Source organism: Bubalus kerabau, chromosome 4 (genome assembly GCF_029407905.1).
Source record: "Bubalus kerabau isolate K-KA32 ecotype Philippines breed swamp buffalo chromosome 4, PCC_UOA_SB_1v2, whole genome shotgun sequence".
Lineage (NCBI taxonomy): Eukaryota > Metazoa > Chordata > Mammalia > Artiodactyla > Bovidae > Bubalus > Bubalus kerabau.
In genome coordinates this window covers 37,855,496-37,872,515 of record NC_073627.1, presented here as the reverse complement: position 1 = coordinate 37,872,515, position 17,020 = coordinate 37,855,496, and the positions used below count along the sequence as shown (strand labels likewise).

At 51.1% G+C, this 17,020-nt stretch overlaps 2 protein-coding genes across 3 annotated transcripts; one reads left to right on the top strand and one right to left on the bottom strand.

The window, feature by feature from the left end:
- Positions 1 to 1,258: 1,258 nt before the first annotated feature.
- C4H17orf107 (chromosome 4 C17orf107 homolog) lies at positions 1,259 to 15,849 on the bottom strand. Its single transcript, XM_055576770.1, has 4 exons — positions 15,611 to 15,849; positions 15,302 to 15,502; positions 14,748 to 15,201; positions 1,259 to 1,517 (listed from the first exon to the last, which is right to left on the bottom strand). The coding sequence occupies exons 1-3, from the start codon at positions 15,815 to 15,817 to the stop codon at positions 14,917 to 14,919; spliced, it is 693 nt and encodes a 230-aa protein (XP_055432745.1). The 5' UTR covers positions 15,818 to 15,849; the 3' UTR covers positions 1,259 to 1,517; positions 14,748 to 14,916.
- Positions 12,247 to 16,819, top strand: CHRNE (cholinergic receptor nicotinic epsilon subunit). Of its 2 annotated transcripts, XM_055576768.1 has the most exons (12): positions 12,247 to 12,331; positions 12,591 to 12,733; positions 12,852 to 12,896; positions 13,006 to 13,115; positions 13,258 to 13,413; positions 13,710 to 13,810; positions 14,196 to 14,396; positions 14,474 to 14,588; positions 15,862 to 15,976; positions 16,062 to 16,248; positions 16,333 to 16,439; positions 16,557 to 16,819. In XM_055576768.1, exons 1-12 carry the CDS (start codon positions 12,286 to 12,288, stop codon positions 16,704 to 16,706), a joined length of 1,476 nt encoding a protein of 491 aa, XP_055432743.1. In that variant the 5' UTR covers positions 12,247 to 12,285; the 3' UTR covers positions 16,707 to 16,819. The 2 variants fall into 2 exon arrangements, with proteins under 2 accessions (XP_055432743.1, XP_055432744.1); XM_055576769.1 differs by lacking the exon at positions 12,247 to 12,331 and having other exon boundaries at positions 12,467 to 12,733; positions 13,675 to 13,810.
- Positions 16,820 to 17,020: the final 201 nt, after the last annotated feature.

The following is a 17,020-nucleotide window of genomic DNA, read 5'->3' as shown; positions in this document are numbered from 1 at the left end:
TATTTTAGGGAGGATTAACATCTTTATGGGCTTCCCTGGTAGCTTAGATGGTAAAGAATTTGCCTGCAGTGCGGGAGACCTAGGTTCAACACCTGGGTTGGGAAGATCCCCTGAAGGACGGCATGGCAACCCACTCCAGTATTCTTGCCTGGAGACTCCGCATGGACCGAAGAACCTGGCAGGTTACAGTCCATGGGGTTGCAAAGAGTTGGACACAACTGAGCAACTAAGCGCAACATCTTTATAATATTGACTTGACTCATCCAAACAAATTGTTGATCTTTCCATTTATACCAAAATTTCATATCTTTTTAACAGTTTTAATTTTTTTCCATAAAGGCTTTACATAAATGAAAAGAACATTCTTAATCAAGTTCTGAATACTTTATATATTGTATTACTATTGTGAATGATGTTTTGCTTTCTGTAATTCCTAATGGAGAGCTATTAGCATTAAATTTCTCTTGTAGTGATCGAAGTCCCTGACTCTCCTTTTGGTTCTAGTAGTTTGCTTATCGTTTCTGGTAGATTGTCTACATAGGTGATCATATCATCACAGGTAACAATGGATGTATCTTCTCCTTTCATGTCTGTGTACTGCTTATTGCATTTTCTTATCTTAGCACATTGGTCAGGACCCCCAATATTGTGGTAGTGGCAATTCTGTCCTGTATCCATGTTAACCAGGAGGGCATCATTAAATACATTAGTTATGGGATTGTTTTGTTTGCTTTGTTTTCTTTTTTGTTGTTATTGTTTGCGGTGCTGGGTCTTTGTTGCTGCTGGAGGGCTTTCTCTAGTTGCCTTTCTCTAGAAGCCTGGTTGGCTTCTCTTGTTGTAGAGCACAGTATCTATGGCACTCAGGCTCAGTAGCTGTGGCGCATGGGCTTAGCTGCTTTGAGGCAGGTGAGATTTTCCCAGACCAGGAATTGAACCCATGTCCCCTGCATTGGCAGGTGGATTCTTAACCACTGGACCACCAGGGAATTCCCTCGGAAGTTTTATAGATTAAAATTAGGCATTGCACCCTGACCATCTCCTATTACAAAACACAATCGTGTGCTCTTCCTCCTTTAGTCCACTAATGCAGTGAATAATGGTGGTAGATTTTCTGATAATAAACCATTTGAACTGGTAGATATGGTCTCCGCTGCATGTAACAGAATACCAGCAGTTGTACCTTAAATATCTAAGAGCAGTAACTTTTTTTTTTAAAGTTTATTAATTAACTTATTTATTTATTTTGGCCATACATTGTGGCTTGAGGGATCATCTTAGTTTCCAACTAGGAACCAAACCCATGCCTCCTGCAGTGAAAGCATGGAGTCCTAACCACTGGACCACCAGGGAATTCTCAAAGGACAGTAACTACTTAACGAGCAGGCTGGAGAGGGTCCATCTCAGGTTAATCCAGCACTTGATGGTGTCCTCCAGTCAAGAGTCTCTCTTTCTGTCTTGCCGTCCTCAGCACACTGGCTTTTTGTCCTCACGGCACCCTCAGGGGTGCAAGCTGACTGCTGCATCCAAAGACACAAATCTGGTGATGAACGGGAGGGAGGGACAACAGAAGTGCTAAACTGCTTTACATCAGTGACTCTCCTTTCACCAGCCAAGGTTAGACTTCCACCGACACCGCCTCCCCCAGTCAACTTGTCCTGGTGTCATAAGTCAGAAATGGATCTTGGTGCTTCTGACTACAAGGGAGGTTTGCATTCTGAGTGTCTGGCAGGGAGCAGGGCATGGCTGTGACTAATCGTGACTCATCCCTCAGGGCTGGGGCACGCGCACTGCCTCCAACAAGCTGGGGTTCTGTCAGGAAGGAAGAATGTGGGGTGGCAAACCATCCTCACACCCCCAGGGCAAACTTGACCTCATTAGATTGGAAGATTCCTTTTCAGTAAACTTCTGGATTCTGTTGGCCCATATTTCCTTTGGGGTTTTCACATTTATGTTCATAAATGAGTGAAGCCTATACTTTTATTTTCTTGTCCATCCTTAGCTGGAGTAAAATCTTCATAAACCTAGTTGGCTTGACTTCTTTTGTTTTCAGGAACAGATTATACAAAATACAGGTGATCCATTCCTTGAAAGTTTGGTAGAACTCATTCATAAAGCTACCTGGTGTGGGTTTGCTGGGAGGGGAGATCTTTCATTACCATTTCATCACTAGCTATTCTTTATCACTGCTCCTTTCTGCTTCAGTTTACTGATATTTCCCCCTTATTTGGGTAAATACAGTCAGCCCTCTGTTTCCATGGCTTCTGGGTCCACATGTACAGAATGCCAACTGTATTTAAAATTAACTTTAAAAATTATAAAACTGAGTTGTATGCTCTATTAATAGTCCTCTATTGAGCATTTAAACAATGTCTTACTTTTAAAAAATGCATTTTATTTTATTTATTTGGCTGCACCAAGTCTTACTTACAGCATGTAGGATCTTTAGTTGCAGCCTGTGGGATCTAATTCCCTGACCTGGGATCAAATCCCCTGCATTGGGAGCATAGAATCTTAGCCACAGGACCACCAGGGAAGTCCCAACAATGTCTTACTTTAATTTTTTTAACTAATAAGCTTTTTTTGTTTGTTTTAAATCTGTGCCAGGTGGCTTATGGGATCTTAGTTCCCCAGGCCCTTGGCAGTAAAAACACCGAGTCCTCCCCACTGGACTGCCAGGGAATTCCCTAAAAACCTTTTACATTGAGCAATAACTTATACACAGAGAAATGCACAGATCTGAGGTGTACAGTTCTATGAGTTTTGAGAAATATGTCCATCCATGTAATCACCACCGCTATTAGTACAGACATTTTCATTCATTCCCTTGTGCCCCTTCTGGTCAGTCCTCTCAGCCAAGCAACTGTTGCTCTGGTTTGTGTGCAGATCTTTTACAAACATAAGTTTTTCTCTTTCTTGGATAAATTCCTAGGACTGGAATTCCTGGGTCAGATAGGAAACATACGCTTTTAATTTTGTAAGAAACTGCCAAGTTCCCAAAGTGGTAGTCTATTTTACACCTGACTTTAAAAAAATTGAGCTCCACTTATTTTTAATATTAAGAGTGTAAATATTAAGAGTGTTAGGAGTCAAAAAAAGAGTTTAGGAGTATGAATCACTGGATATAACCCACTTCATTTTTTAAAAATATTTATTTGTATTTATTTATTTGGCTGTGTCGCATCTTCGTTGCAGCAGGTAGAATCTTTCATTGTGGGCATGTGGGATCTAGTTCCCTGACCAGGGATGGAACTCTGGCTGCCTTCATTGGGAGCAGAGTCTTAGCTGCTGGACCACCAGGGAAGTCCCTAACCCACTTCATTTTATAATTGCCTTTTGCCTCCTACTTGCTTGAGGAATTCCACTTCATCGGGCTAGTAGGAACTGGGAGTTCTTAGCAGTTTTTCTCTGACTCAGTAATTTTTTCCCTGGACCTTCAACATCTGTGAAATCCCAGGGATGCATCTACAGTCAGATCACCTTCTCTGAGGCCAAGCCCATGAGGTCGTAGAAACTTGCTGTGAAGGTGCTCCCAGTTCTTGACTGATACTGAGACTTCTCTTCATGATTCGTTTTCTAGTCTTCTGTCCTGAAGTGAAAAGTTGATTGGAGATCCCCTTTAACAAGATGACTAGTATGGACTTTCTTTCCTGTACTGGTAAGTCCCAAGGACTTGTTTATCCAAGATGGGACAGACAGCAATGCCTGGGGAGAGTGAGTCCTTCACCCTGGACCTCTGGGAGCCCCTGGATCCCCTAGGGTGCCCCATGGGGACAGCTTCGCTCCCTCCTTCCTCTTCCTGTGTCTCTCCCTTTCTTTCCCCTCCCCCTCTTTTTTTGCCACATTGCTGGGCTAAAACTAAGATGTGAGGTCTTAGATGAAACACACACCCTCTTCATTGCAAGCGTGGAGTCTTAACCACTGGAACAGCAGGGAAATCCCCTAGTTTTCAACATCAATATAATATTTTATCTTCATTGTATTGCAGATTCTCATATATTGGAACAGATATTATTTTGTTCCACTGAAATGAATAGGCAGTTTTCAAAAAAAGAGAAAGAAAGAAGAGATACACATAGATGGATAAACTATCTGCTTAAAAAAAAAATCTCAATTTTCTTCATCAAGACATGTAAATTGGACTTCCCTGGTATCCAGTGGTTTAGAATCTGTTTGCCAATGCAGGGGCCATGCGTTTGATCCCTGGTCAGGGAACTAGATCCCACATGCTGTGGAGCAACCAAGCCTGTGTGCTGTAACTACTGAGCCTTTGAGACTAGAGCCCGAGCTTGCTGCAACTAGAGAAAGCCCATGTGCAACAATGAAGATCCAGTGCAGCCAAAAGTAAATAAATACATTTGTAAAAAGACATGTTCATCAAAATAATGAGACAGCAGTGTTCACCTCTTGGTTTGGCAAAAAGTCTTTAATTTGATAATAGGCTGCCTGGGGAGGGTATGAGGAAACAGGTATTCTTGTGATGTGTTGGAGTGAATGTAAGTGTGCGCATGCTTTTTGGAGAACAACATGACAATAGGCATCAATAGTTGTTTTTTCTAATAAACTCTTTGCCCTGGCAATTTCACTGCTAGAAATTTACCTTATGGATCATTTGCAAAGGTCCAGGAAAGTTAAATGCATAAATAGAGTTGCATAGTATGTGATCACAAAACCCAAAATTGTTAGCTTCTTCAATGTCTGTACACTGGGCAATGCATTATCTATGACTTACATGCATGCAGTGGAGCACTGCAGCGAGAAGGAGACTGGGGAAGACTCGTGTGTGATGATACGAGCCAATCTCCACAATATGCTGAGGGAGAAAAAGCTACCAAATAGTAAACATATTCTGATGCTTCTTTGTATGCCTGCATGCTCAGTCCCTTCAGTTGTATCCAACTCTTTGCGACCCCATGGACTGTAGCCCACCAGGCTCCTCTATCCATGGGATTCTCCAGGCAAGAGTACTGGAGTGGGTGCCATTTCCTTCTCCAGAGGATCTTCCCGACCAGGAATCGAACCTGGGTCTCTTGCATTACGGGCAGATTCTTTACCCTTTGAGCCACCAGGGAAGGTTATATGTGTATATACATACATATATTCACACACACATATGCCAGACTTTGGTCTAAGAGAATTTAATTTACAGGGAGCTGTTAACCTTTAGGAAGAGGAAAGTTTTTGATTTTCACTGTGTCTTTCTGGACTCTTCCATTTTTCTGGTGATGGCAGGTATTGCTTTTTTATTGTCAGAGGCGTTTTCCCGGGCGTTATGTTATGGGACATTTTTGTTTTCTTTGTATCACTTTATTTTTCTTACATCTTAAAATTTTTAAGCCAAGGAAAGGGAGATGTGCTGGTAAGGTACTGTAGTACCTCATTCAATCAAAGGAATCACTGGGCAACCAGGCTGCAGGAGGAGACAAGCACAGCTGGGCCTCAGGAATTTGTGGAGCCAGGGGCTGGGCGGCTGGAGGCCTTTTCTTGTCTTTACTCATCTTTGTATATCAGCCGCATTCTCTCTCACTCCATGGAAAATGCGAGGAATGAATGTGGCTGTCTCGTGCAGCAGAGAGACTGACCCTGAGTTCCTGTTTAACAGAATTCTCAGGAAAAACTTTCTTTGGCCTGGCTTGGGTCAGGTGTCCTCCCCTTGGCCCATCAACTCTGGCCAGGGTTGTGGAGGTTGGGGGTGGGGGGGCATCTTTAAGGAGCTGGTAGCTCCTCTGTGGTTAGGTGATTGGACAGGAGTACTTCTCAGTAGAAGGGAGGGTGCTGGGAAGATACACATTCATTTGTTCTTACTTATTCATCCAGTAAACACTTATGGAGCCTGTTATGTCCTGGGCTCTGGGCCATGTGCCGTGAACAAGGAACCCAGCAAGGTTTCAGCCATCCAAGGGTTTAGGTTCCAGAGCCAGAGACAGGCTAGAAATCAGTGTCTGCCACACCCCTGCCCCATCCTGGCTCAGTCAGACCCATTCTCCAGGTCCATCAAAAAAGAGGAGCCCCTCGGTTGCCAGTGGCGGGGCCTCAGCCTGGGGATGTTGCCCACATGGGGTGCTGATGGCTGAGGAGCAGAGCTGGCTGCCCCGGCAGCGCAGCTGTTCTGAGTTGCCAGCCAAGAGCCAAGAGCCTGGAGGTGAAGGGAGTGGCTTCCTGTTGAGCTGAGATCTTTGGCTCCAGCTTGGAAGTCAAGGCGTCTCCAGAAACTGCCAGGCAGCCCACTGAGCTTCTGTGGAATTTTTAGTTGTCCTTTTTATGGACAAAACCAGCAACTTCCCTGGAGGTCCAGTTGTTAAGACTCTGCACTTTCACTGCAGGGTCCAGGGTTCGATCTCTAGTCCGGGAACCAAGATCCCAGACGTGCCTCGTGGCGAAGCCAAAAAAAGTACAAAATCCAGGCCTGGATCAGGTGCCTGACTCCAAATCGGCCTCTCCATCCTTCAGGCGATGTTCATCCAGAGCAAACACTGGAAAGATGCTGGCTCAGCTCTGGGCTGGCACTGGCGGGTGGGGTGGGGCAGGGGGGAGCGAGGGTGAGAGCCCCTCCTGGGGACTCCCCCAGGGAAGGATTTTCTGATGTGCTGACTCTGCAGGAGATGCCCCTGGGATTCACTGGTGTTAGCAAGATCTCCACCCGTTAAGTTACCACCCCGCTGAGACTCTGCAGTAAAGCCCTCTCCTGGAGAACATGAGAGATGTCTGGGGCCAGCGACCCAGGCTTCAGTCCCAGGTTTGGGATTACGATTCCTCCTCACTGTCCCTCCACCCCAGGCTACTCTCCTACATGCAGGTTGTTGGTCCAAGTGTGGGTTTGCCCCTTTATGTGTCTTACATGACGTCTATGTGTGTGTGTGTGAGAGAGAGCTGTATTGTTGATACATGATGTAGTGCTGGTGCTTAAACTGAGGAGTTAGTCCATCGTTTGGAAAACGGACAGAAACCACACCTGGAGGAGGTTGAATGTAAACCTGAGGACACTGGACTCTGAGGTTGAGAGCTTTTTCAAAGGGCCCTTGTCACCATCAATCTTGGAAGTGAGACGTTTCAATCCTGGCTGGAAGGGTGTGATGCATCTTCAATTGTGGCTGTGAGAATGGACTCATGACAGGGTGTCCTGGTAACTAGATATGTAGGAGGCAGGCTGGGTTGGTAAGTGATGGATGGCACTGGTCGTGTGGCCATGCCCACCACCCTGGGTAAAGGGGGGCGTCTTTGGCCCATTCCACCACCTTTCTGTGCCTGCACCCACAGCATCATGGCATCAGGCAGCAAAGCCTGAACTGGCTGCCTCTGGAGAGAGGTCAAGGCTGATGTGGGGCCAAGACTAGGGGTGAGATGCGGTGGAAGACACAAGAGAGCAGAGACCACACAGTAGGAAGAGGACGTACGAGAAAGAAAAAGCAGGCGTGAGAGGAGCCCAGAGCAAAGGCAGCAGTGGCCAGTTCCCAGGGCTGCCTTGGGCGCTGACAGTGGTCCAGGCTGTCCCAGTCTATGTGGAAACCTACAGGGGACCTCGCTCGTGAATCTGACTCTTGCAATGCAATGAAGCTAAGTGACACGGGACCCTACACACACCTTCTGCTCGTCACCTGTAAAATCTCTTCCTCCTCCTTGGGGCCGTGGGTTATTCATCTCTCTAATCAGAGCATCTGGCCCTGTGCAGGGAAACTTGTAGGTGCCTATTAATGTTTGAATAAATAGCTGCATTTATCACAACAGTCCTTGGCCCAGCCTTTGCCCAGAGGCTGTGGAATGAGCAGCAGTGCAGATTTTAGACCCAATACCCATATCAGCCATGTGCAAGGAGGTGAGCTGGGCCAATGAGATTCTTTCTGGACGAGTGAAGTCTAAAATGAGCAATGAAAAGCATTACCAGGAGGAGCTGAGGTTTCAAGGGTGTGTGGGGAAATGGAAAAGCTGTGTGGACCCTCAGTGTAAGGTTATGAAGGACCTTACAGGGCAAGGAAGGAGACCCCACAATGGTGGACGTGAAATGGTTCTGTGGCCTGTAAAACGAACACAGGTGTCCATGATCGATAAAGCTGACTGTAAGTCTCAGGCGTCGTTGCCAATCTACTTGTGTGACTATAAAAGGGAGAAGAACCTTTGTTTTCTTTTACAAGTTAATCACTAAAGGGATGTTGCCTATAAGCTTAAATTACACATAATGGCCCATTTCCGGGACACTTGTCACCCAGGTAATGAACACTAAGCTAAAATACCTTTGTTTAGCTCACGAGGAAGCATCTTCCGGACCAGGCCCATCTGTGACAGACTGAAGGCAGGAAGAAATTCCTCCAGGAGTCTGGCCAGAACCAGGACTTTACTCCCTCCTTTTAGTGTTACAAGAAGCCTGAATTCTAACTCAAGGAAGATGGTTCATAAGGACACAAGTCCGCCATCTTCTCAGGCTGCTGGCTTTCTGAATAAAGCATTATTCCTTGCCCCAACAACTTGTCACTTGATTTATTGACCTATTATATGGCAAAGCAGTATGAGCAGCCAGTCTTGCTGCTTGTGGGGGATTTTGGGGGTAAGGACCTAGCAGCTGCCCAGACCACTCATCCTGAGGATCTTCCCCTTAAAATTCCCTGAAGCTGCTCTGGCTGCCCCAGCTCTTAGCAGGTGGAGCAAGGAATCAACAGCTCATGCAGTAGGTAAGTCACTCCATGTAACAAATGGAGATTTTATTTCTTCTCCATTTGGGGCTTCTTTCCTTTAGAATAAGCCAATTTGTATTTGAGTGGAGTGTGTGTGTGTGCGCTCAGTCGCTCAGTCGTGTCTGACTCTGAGTGACCCCATGGACTGTAGAGCCCACCTTGTAGAGCCCACTGTAGGCTCCTCTTGTCCATGGAAATTTTCAGGCAAGAATACTGGAGTGGGTTGCCATTTCCTACTCCAGGGGATCTTCCCGACCCAGGGACTGAACCCCTCGTCTCTTGCATCTCCTGCATTGGCAGGCGGATTCTTTACCACTAGCACCACCTGGGAAGCACATTTGAGTAGGGCACCATGTTGGAAAGAGGATAAGAGGACATAGTTAACGGACTTTTACGCAATTTGTGTGAATTGGTTTGTTTATTTGGATGCTGGCATTTGCGTGTGCTGTTTGTCTTGTATTTATGTCTTTTTAAAAAATGGGGAATGGGGGGGTTCCATGGTGATTTAGTGGTTAGGATTTGATATTTTCACTGCTGTGGTCCAGTTCAGTCCCTTGTTGAGGAGCTGAGATCCTGAAAGCCATGTAGTGTGGCCAAAAAAAAAAAGGGGGGGGAGAATATTTCAATTATGCCTGAAGAAAGTCCTCAGAGGCATATTTTGGATAAGTGGTCTGATTACAGCTATGAAACCATGACTAAGAAGTTGAAAATGTGTGGCCCAGTACCTGCTGGGATCTCCACAAGGGGTTCATTATGCAGGGTTATCCTGGACCCCGTGTACCATGTACTGCTGTCCTTGCTTTGTTAATTACATCACGTGTGGTCTCCCATGTCATTGGTATCTGTTAAACCCCAAGACCAGACTTGAGGGTTTATTTAGGATTTTTGGTTTACCCTTTAGGTTTTTGGTTTCATATTGTTTTGGTAGCATTTCTCCAGTTACAGCCAAAACAGTTTTATGATATTTGAAACCCCTACTGATGTTGAATGGAGGAAAGGAATAGAAAAAGTCTGTTCTTGTCTAAAAGTGGGACATTCCCAGGGCGAAGAGAAAGATTCCACTTGGTTCCTAAAAATCAACAAAAGCCCTGCCCCAGAATTCAGTCTGGTTGGTTGATGCTAAGGCAAAAAAGCATCCTTTGTATTGTTAGAGATGACCAAATGCTATATGGTTTTATAGCAGTTTTTGAATGGCTCCATAGTTATTCTGTGAAGAAGCAAGGGAAAATGATGAAATCCTCCTATGGTGTGTGGCTCAGTGGTAAAGAATTTGCCTGCCAATGCAGGAGACTTGGGTTCAATCCCTGGGTTGGGAAGATCCCCTGGAGAAGGAAATGGCAACCCACTCCGTTCCTCTTATATGCAAGCTCTTGTGCTACTGCATCAGGGTGGGTGGGAAAATGTCAGACAGCTGTTCAGTTACTAGGTCATGTCAGAAACCCAAGGGTGGGACTTCCCTGTGGTTCAGTGGTTAAGACTGTGCTCCCAATGCAGGGGCCTTAAGCTCAGTCCCTGGTCAGGATGCTAGATCCTGTACGCTGCAACTAAGAGTTCAAATGCCCCAACTAAGACTCAGTGCAGCCAAATAAATATTTTTTTAAAAAGAAACCAACCCAAGGGCAGGGTGAGGGAATGTTGCTCCAACCTTTGGTCCAGCTGGCTGTCCCAGCTGCTTCGCTGTTATGCCACTATATACACCCCTTCCACCATTTCTTGCTCCTCTTTGGCCCCAATTCTAATTCCTGACTCTGGGGCTCAGAAAGTGGTCAGACTGGCTCCTTTTCCTTATAGGGATCAATTGGAAAATCCTCTGTTAGTTCCTGAGGCACAGGGACCTGGTCTGGTATCAACAGCTAAGACTCAGCAGGGAACCCAATTTGGGCCAAATGCCACTCCCTGGCAGAGCAATTTGCCTTGCACGTTATCCCCCATTGACTGTGGGGAATTGTAATAAGGAAGAACCTTTTGTGTTCTATGACGTTAATCATGAAAGAAATGTTGCCTATAAGCTTAAATTATACATAATGGCCCATCTCTGGGAACTCTGTCTCTTAGGGGTTATGTCATATGCTTAGTAATGTCATTACTGAGCATTAAGCTAAAATACCTTGGTTTAGCTCACTGGAAACATCCTGACCAGGCCCACAGGTAAGTGGCTGCAGGAAGGAAGACATTAACACATACCTTATAGAGTGTGGCGGGAACCAGGACTTGGCCACCCGCCCCCCTCCCCCAACTTAAATAGAAAAGGAATCTGACTTCTGATCCAGAGAAAATGGTTCATTGAGACACTAGTCCACCATCTTCTCCATGTGCTGGCTTTCCAAATAAAGTTGCCCAACAACTTGTCTCTCGATCTATTGGCCTGTCATGTGGCAAGCAGCAGGAGCTTGGACTCAGTAACATGACCTTGGACCTGACCTAGAGTCCTCTTTGATACGTTTAGGACAATGGCAACTGCTTTGCTGTACTGGTGTGAGGAAGAACATGTATGTGTAAAGAGTGCTTCCTACCCCATAAGGAAACACACGGGAAATTTCTTAAAGCAGATTCCTGGCCCCTCCTCTGTGTCATCTTACTAAACTGGGATTCTTTGGGAATGGAGCCAAGGAAACTGCATTTTAAACAAGTATCGCCAGTGATTGATTAGGGTGGTCCAAGAAGACTGGTGGCTCAGATGGTAAAGCGTCTGTCTACAATGCAGGAGACCTGGGTTCGATCCCTGGGTCGGGAAGATTGCCTGGAGAAGGCAATGGCAATCCACTCCAGTACTATTGCCTGGAAAATCCCATGGACAGAGGAGCCTGGCAGGCTACAGTCCATGGGGTCGAAAAGAGCCGGACACGACTGAGCAACTTCACTTCACTTCACTTCACTTCAAGAGATTTAGGAAAGACTGAAAGGTGGGTTTTGAATGCGGTGGGGCAGACAGTAACTTTCAGATGTGGCCACAAGGTGGCAACAGAGAGATGGAAAACGAGGATCTCTGTAGGTGCCCACCCAGACAGAGCTGCAGGTGGGCAGACACTGGGACTGGCTCTGGGAGGAGGTGGGCCCTGTACTGTGGCACCGTCTCTTTTGCCACGTGGAGTTTGTTATTGCAGGCTAATCCCCTGTGGCTGCCTGTCTCATTACTGGATCTTTATGGACACTCTGCTTTTGCCGAACTCTGCTGGCGGAAACTGCATTTGTGTGACCTTGGCTGGGCTATGGGTGGTGCTGAGTGTAGCAGGCAAGGGATGTAACCTGCGCAGGGCAGCTGACTCAGAGGATACCAGTGCAGTGTTGAAAGCAGGACCTTCCACACCCCCTCTGCCAGGTTTGTGGTTCCAGGTGTTCTTAAAGGACCTGCCCACCAGCATCGAGCCTGCTCCAGTCATGAGAGGATCGGGGCTGGGGCTGGACAGCTGGCCGAAGCCCAAGCAGAGAAGGCTGGGATGGGGTGGGGGCAGGGAACTCAGGATGGGGCAGCTGCCTCTGGAAGCAGCCAAGATGTCCCTGGCTGCAGTAGGGGTAGTCAGAGCCCGGAACTAACACCCTCCTCCCCCTCACTCACGCACCCTGGCCTGCCCCCGTCTGAGCCTGCCAAAGCTCAGAATAACCTGGGGGACCAGACAGCGGAATGGCAGGGGCTCTGCTCTGCGCCCTGCTCCTCTTGCAGCTCCTCGGTATGGGCCAGGGTCGGGGGAAGAGGTGGGACGCACACACACAGGACACTGACATAAAGGGACAGGACAGAGACCGACTGAGATGTAGACAGACATATTTGGTCCTCAGGCACAGTATCACTAGTTCGGCAGACAGACATGGGAAAATACACAGCCTCAGAGACATACAGAGAAGCAGAGACCTGTAGACCCGGAGGCAGAGCAGAGCGGCTCCCCAGCCTCTCCCTGTCCTGACCCTGCTGCTTGGCCCCATCCCCAGGCAGAGGTGAGGGGAAGAATGAGGAGCTGCGCCTTTACCACTACCTCTTCGACACCTATGACCCAGGACGCCGGCCAGTGCAGGAGCCCGAGGACACTGTCACCATCTCCCTCAAAGTCACCCTGACCAACCTCATCTCCCTGGTAATGTACCCGCACTGGCACCCGAGTGCCGTCTCGGAGCCTAAGATCCCACTTCTGGCCCCAAGCGCTCAACTCTCTCCTAAAGCTCTCCCCCATCATCTTCATCTCCCGCCCGCAGAACGAGAAAGAAGAGACCCTCACCACCAGCGTCTGGATTGGAATCGTGAGTCGAGGCTGGGGAACAGCGTGAGATCTGGTCGAGGGGACCCCTTTCTCCCAAAAGCCTCGAGGCGGCGCAGCACACGTCCTTCCGTCCCCTCCCCCGCCCCTAGGACTGGCAAGATTACCGACTCAACTACAGCAAGGGCGACTTTGGGGGCGTAGAAACCCTGCGGGTCCCTTCAGAACTCGTATGGCTGCCAGAGATTGTGCTGGAAAACAAGTGAGGACCGGGCCAGACTGGAGCGAAGCCGAGGTCTGGGGAGGGGTGGAGGCTGGGCTGGACCTGGTTGGGGCAGGGGTGTTGCTTGGGGGGTGAGGGAGCCGCAGATCTGGGCCAACTCTCGGTTTCCTGGAGCCCACAGTATCGACGGCCAGTTCGGGGTGGCCTACGAGGCCAATGTGCTGGTCTCCGAGGGCGGCTACATGAGCTGGTTGCCCCCGGCCATCTACCGCAGCACCTGCGCCGTGGAGGTCACCTACTTCCCTTTCGACTGGCAGAACTGCTCGCTCGTTTTCCGGTGGGAAGACTTGTTCGCAGGCCCGGACTATTGAGGGATTAAGGGGTGGGGCCAGGTGCGCGGGGGCGGGGAGACCTCTAATCCGGGGCGGGGCTTTTGTGCTGGAGGTGGAGCTAGGCATTCGAAGGCGATAGCGCGCTCTAAAGGATGAGAAGTAGGGGTGGAAACCCAGGCTTGGAGGCGGGGCTTGGTGATCGGGTGGAGCGTAATTCCCCTGCCAGAACCCAGCTTCCAGGGCGGGGCCTGAAGCCCGGGTCCCAGCCTCTAGGGTCCGGGTCGGGATCCTGGCTCCGCAGCTCCCAGACGTACAATGCCGAAGAGGTGGAGTTTGTCTTTGCGGTGGACGACGAGGGCAGGACCATCAACAAGATCGAGATCGATACTGAGGCCTATACTGGTTAGGCCCCCTTCCTGCTCCGAAAAACCCGCTTCTAGACAGATCCCGAGAGGGGACTTGCACAGTGGGGTTGCCCTGGGCCCTCGATGCTGGGACTGACTTTGACAGCCCTGCTTTAACTTGAACCTTCCCTGAAATCATTCTTGATTGTCGGCCTAGTACTCCTTCCTCCCTTGTGGTGGTTCCGTAAGCTCCCTGGGAACGCCCCTTTCTGACCCAATTACCAGCCCACCTGCCCAGATGGCTTTCATCCTCTCCTCGCCTGGAATTGCAGGGCCCCCACCCCCACCCCACCCCCCCCACACACTGTCAGATGTGGGGACGGAGAGCAGAGCAGGGCGCCACATTCCCCGAGAACTGGCTGACCGCGCCTCCCGTCCTGCAGAGAACGGCGAGTGGGCCATCGACTTCTGCCCCGGGGTGATCCGCCGCCACGACGGTGACTCTGCGGGTGGCCCAGGGGAAACTGACGTCATCTACTCGCTCATTATTCGCCGGAAGCCGCTGTTCTACGTTATTAACATCATCGTGCCCTGCGTGCTCATCTCGGGCCTGGTGCTGCTCGCTTACTTCCTGCCCGCGCAGGGTATGGAGTCGCCCAGACCCCAAACCCGGGGCCCCTCCTGGGGGGCGGGGCCTGTCCTCACCAGGCACTCCCTCCAGCTGGCGGCCAGAAATGCACCGTTTCCATCAACGTCCTGCTCGCCCAGACCGTCTTCTTGTTCCTGATTGCCCAGAAAACCCCTGAGACATCTCTGAGCGTGCCGCTGTTGGGCAGGTGAGGGACGGAGAGGATCCCGGCGGTGGCTGCGCGGGGCGTGGCTAGCGTGAAGGGCGGGGCCAGACGAGCACGGGGCGGGACTGGGGGGGGTCTCAGTGGAGAGGGCAGGGCCAGTACTTAAGGACTCCCGAGTAGCCTTAACCGTACGGTCCCCACCTGGGCTTTATTTGGACGTGGGGCGGGGCTGGGATCGTGGTGGGTTCTTCGGTCCTCCGTCCTCTGCAGTGCTGCTGGACACCAACTTGAGGCCTCCGGAGTATCTCTGCTGGGGGTGGGCCGGCTCAGTGCCACCCAGCCGGGACGCCTCTGGCCCCCAGCTCTCCCCTCATCTTGAACTCACCGGTTCCCCAGGGGTTCCGAGGTCCAGCTGGCGTTGCCACTGTTGCAGGAATGAGGCGGACCCCTGCAGACCTCGTCCACACAGGCATAGCCAGGCCCCCTGGAGCAGGAGCCGGGCGCTCGCGCCTGCTGCAGCCCCCACTTGCAGAGCCCCCTGCCCCGCGGCCTGGGCTACCCGGGCCAGGGCTCCACCCGGATCCCCATCGTCTGGGCCCGGACCCGGGCCGCCGTCTAGTCGCCGTAGCTCCTGCTGCACCCACAGGGCTGAGATCTGTAGTGGGGATACAGAAGTTGGTGGGGATGCAGAGGTCTCGGCTCCCCGATCCCCTTTCCCGACTCTCTCCTTTGCGCCCCGCTCCCCGGCGCCCCACCTCTAACAAGGTGGCCCCGAAGTTCACTACGCTGGCCGCGGCTTCTCTTAGCACTAGCCCCAGGGTGGGCTTCCGGGCAGGCGGGTTCTCCGGCTCTCGAGGCTCCAGGGACTTCAGTTCTCTGAACCTCTGCTCCAGATATTCATGGGCTGCGGCCGCAACGAGCTCCAGGGAAGACAAAAGCGGGGGCTGGAGGGCCACCTGGAAAGGCACAGGGGCAGCGGGGTCATCGGGACATAGGGCAGAGGTCACCGGGGGGGGGGGGGTTGCTGGAAACCTTCCCAGAGCGTCTCGAGGGTGTAGGCGCACCTCCGTGGAGCTGTGGAAGTGGTAGACCCACAGCAGTGTTTCCAGGGAACTGGGAGTCCCCTTCATGGTTGCCACTGGCCGTGCGAGGGCGGGGAGAAAGACCAGGCCGGGGGGCGGACCGTCTGGCCCTGCCGGGAGGAGCAGCTCCACGCCTGCGGAGAGGTGCGTTTGTGAGGTCAGAGGACCCGTGGCCGCTCTGTGGCTCATGGGCAGCGGGGAGGCTGTGACATCACGAACTCTGGGCTCCTCAGGTACCTCATTTTCGTCATGGTGGTCGCCACACTCATTGTCATGAATTGCGTCATCGTGCTCAACGTGTCATTGCGGACGCCCACCACTCACGCCATGTCCCCGCGGCTGCGCCACGTAAGCATCGGGTGGGTGGGCTTCGGGAAGGAGGTGGGGCTTCAAGCTAACCTCGCCCCGCCCCACCCCGTCCCGCCCACCCCAGGTGTTGCTGGAGCTGCTGCCCCAGCTCCTGGGCTCCGGCGCGCCCCCCGAGATCCCCCGAGCTGCCTCGCCCCCAAGGAGGGCGTCGTCCCTGGGCCTCCTGCTCCGCGCAGAGGAGCTGATACTGAAAAAGCCGCGGAGCGAACTTGTATTTGAGCAGCAGAGGCACCGGCACGGAACCTGGACCGGTGAGCGGACTGGCCCAAGTGGGCCAAGGGGGGTGCCTTCAAGGGCGAGGCTCTTGATCACACACCCCGGGTCGCCCCCACCAGCTACCCTCTGCCAGAACCTGGGCGCTGCCGCCCCCGAGATCCGCTGCTGTGTGGATGCCGTGAACTTCGTGGCTTCAAGCACGCGGGACCAGGAGGCCACTGGCGAGGTGGGACGGGAGCACCAAGGTGGGGTGAGGCGCTGGGGGCCCTCCGCCATCCCTGACTCTTGCGCAGCTGGCCCCTACAGCTTTTAGGGACTCAATTTGTGCCTACCCCTTCCCCAGGAGGTGTCCGACTGGGTGCGCATGGGGAAGGCCCTTGACAGCATCTGCTTCTGGGCTGCTCTGGTGCTCTTCCTCGTGGGCTCCAGCCTCATCTTCCTCGGGGCCTACTTCAACCGAGTGCCCCAGCTGCCCTACCCGCCATGTATGTAGACCTGAGGCCACAGCCACACCGACAAGAATTCCCACCCGTCTCCAGGAGGATATTTGAAAAACACCTTGCTACCACTGCTTTATTACTATCCTTTCCCACTGCCAATGATAAATCTGTATTCAACTTCACAAGGAGTCATGTGTGCACACATGTGTGGGTCCGGCCACCTGGCTGGCATCAGAAAGAGCTGCAGATGGTGCAGGCAGGCTCCCGCATGTCAACCCTCCAGAAAGCAAGAAACACTCTCACTTCAGTCTTCCTGACCTCCCAGTGTTTCTTGGGCCCCAGTCCTATGTGATCCTCTCAGAGGCTA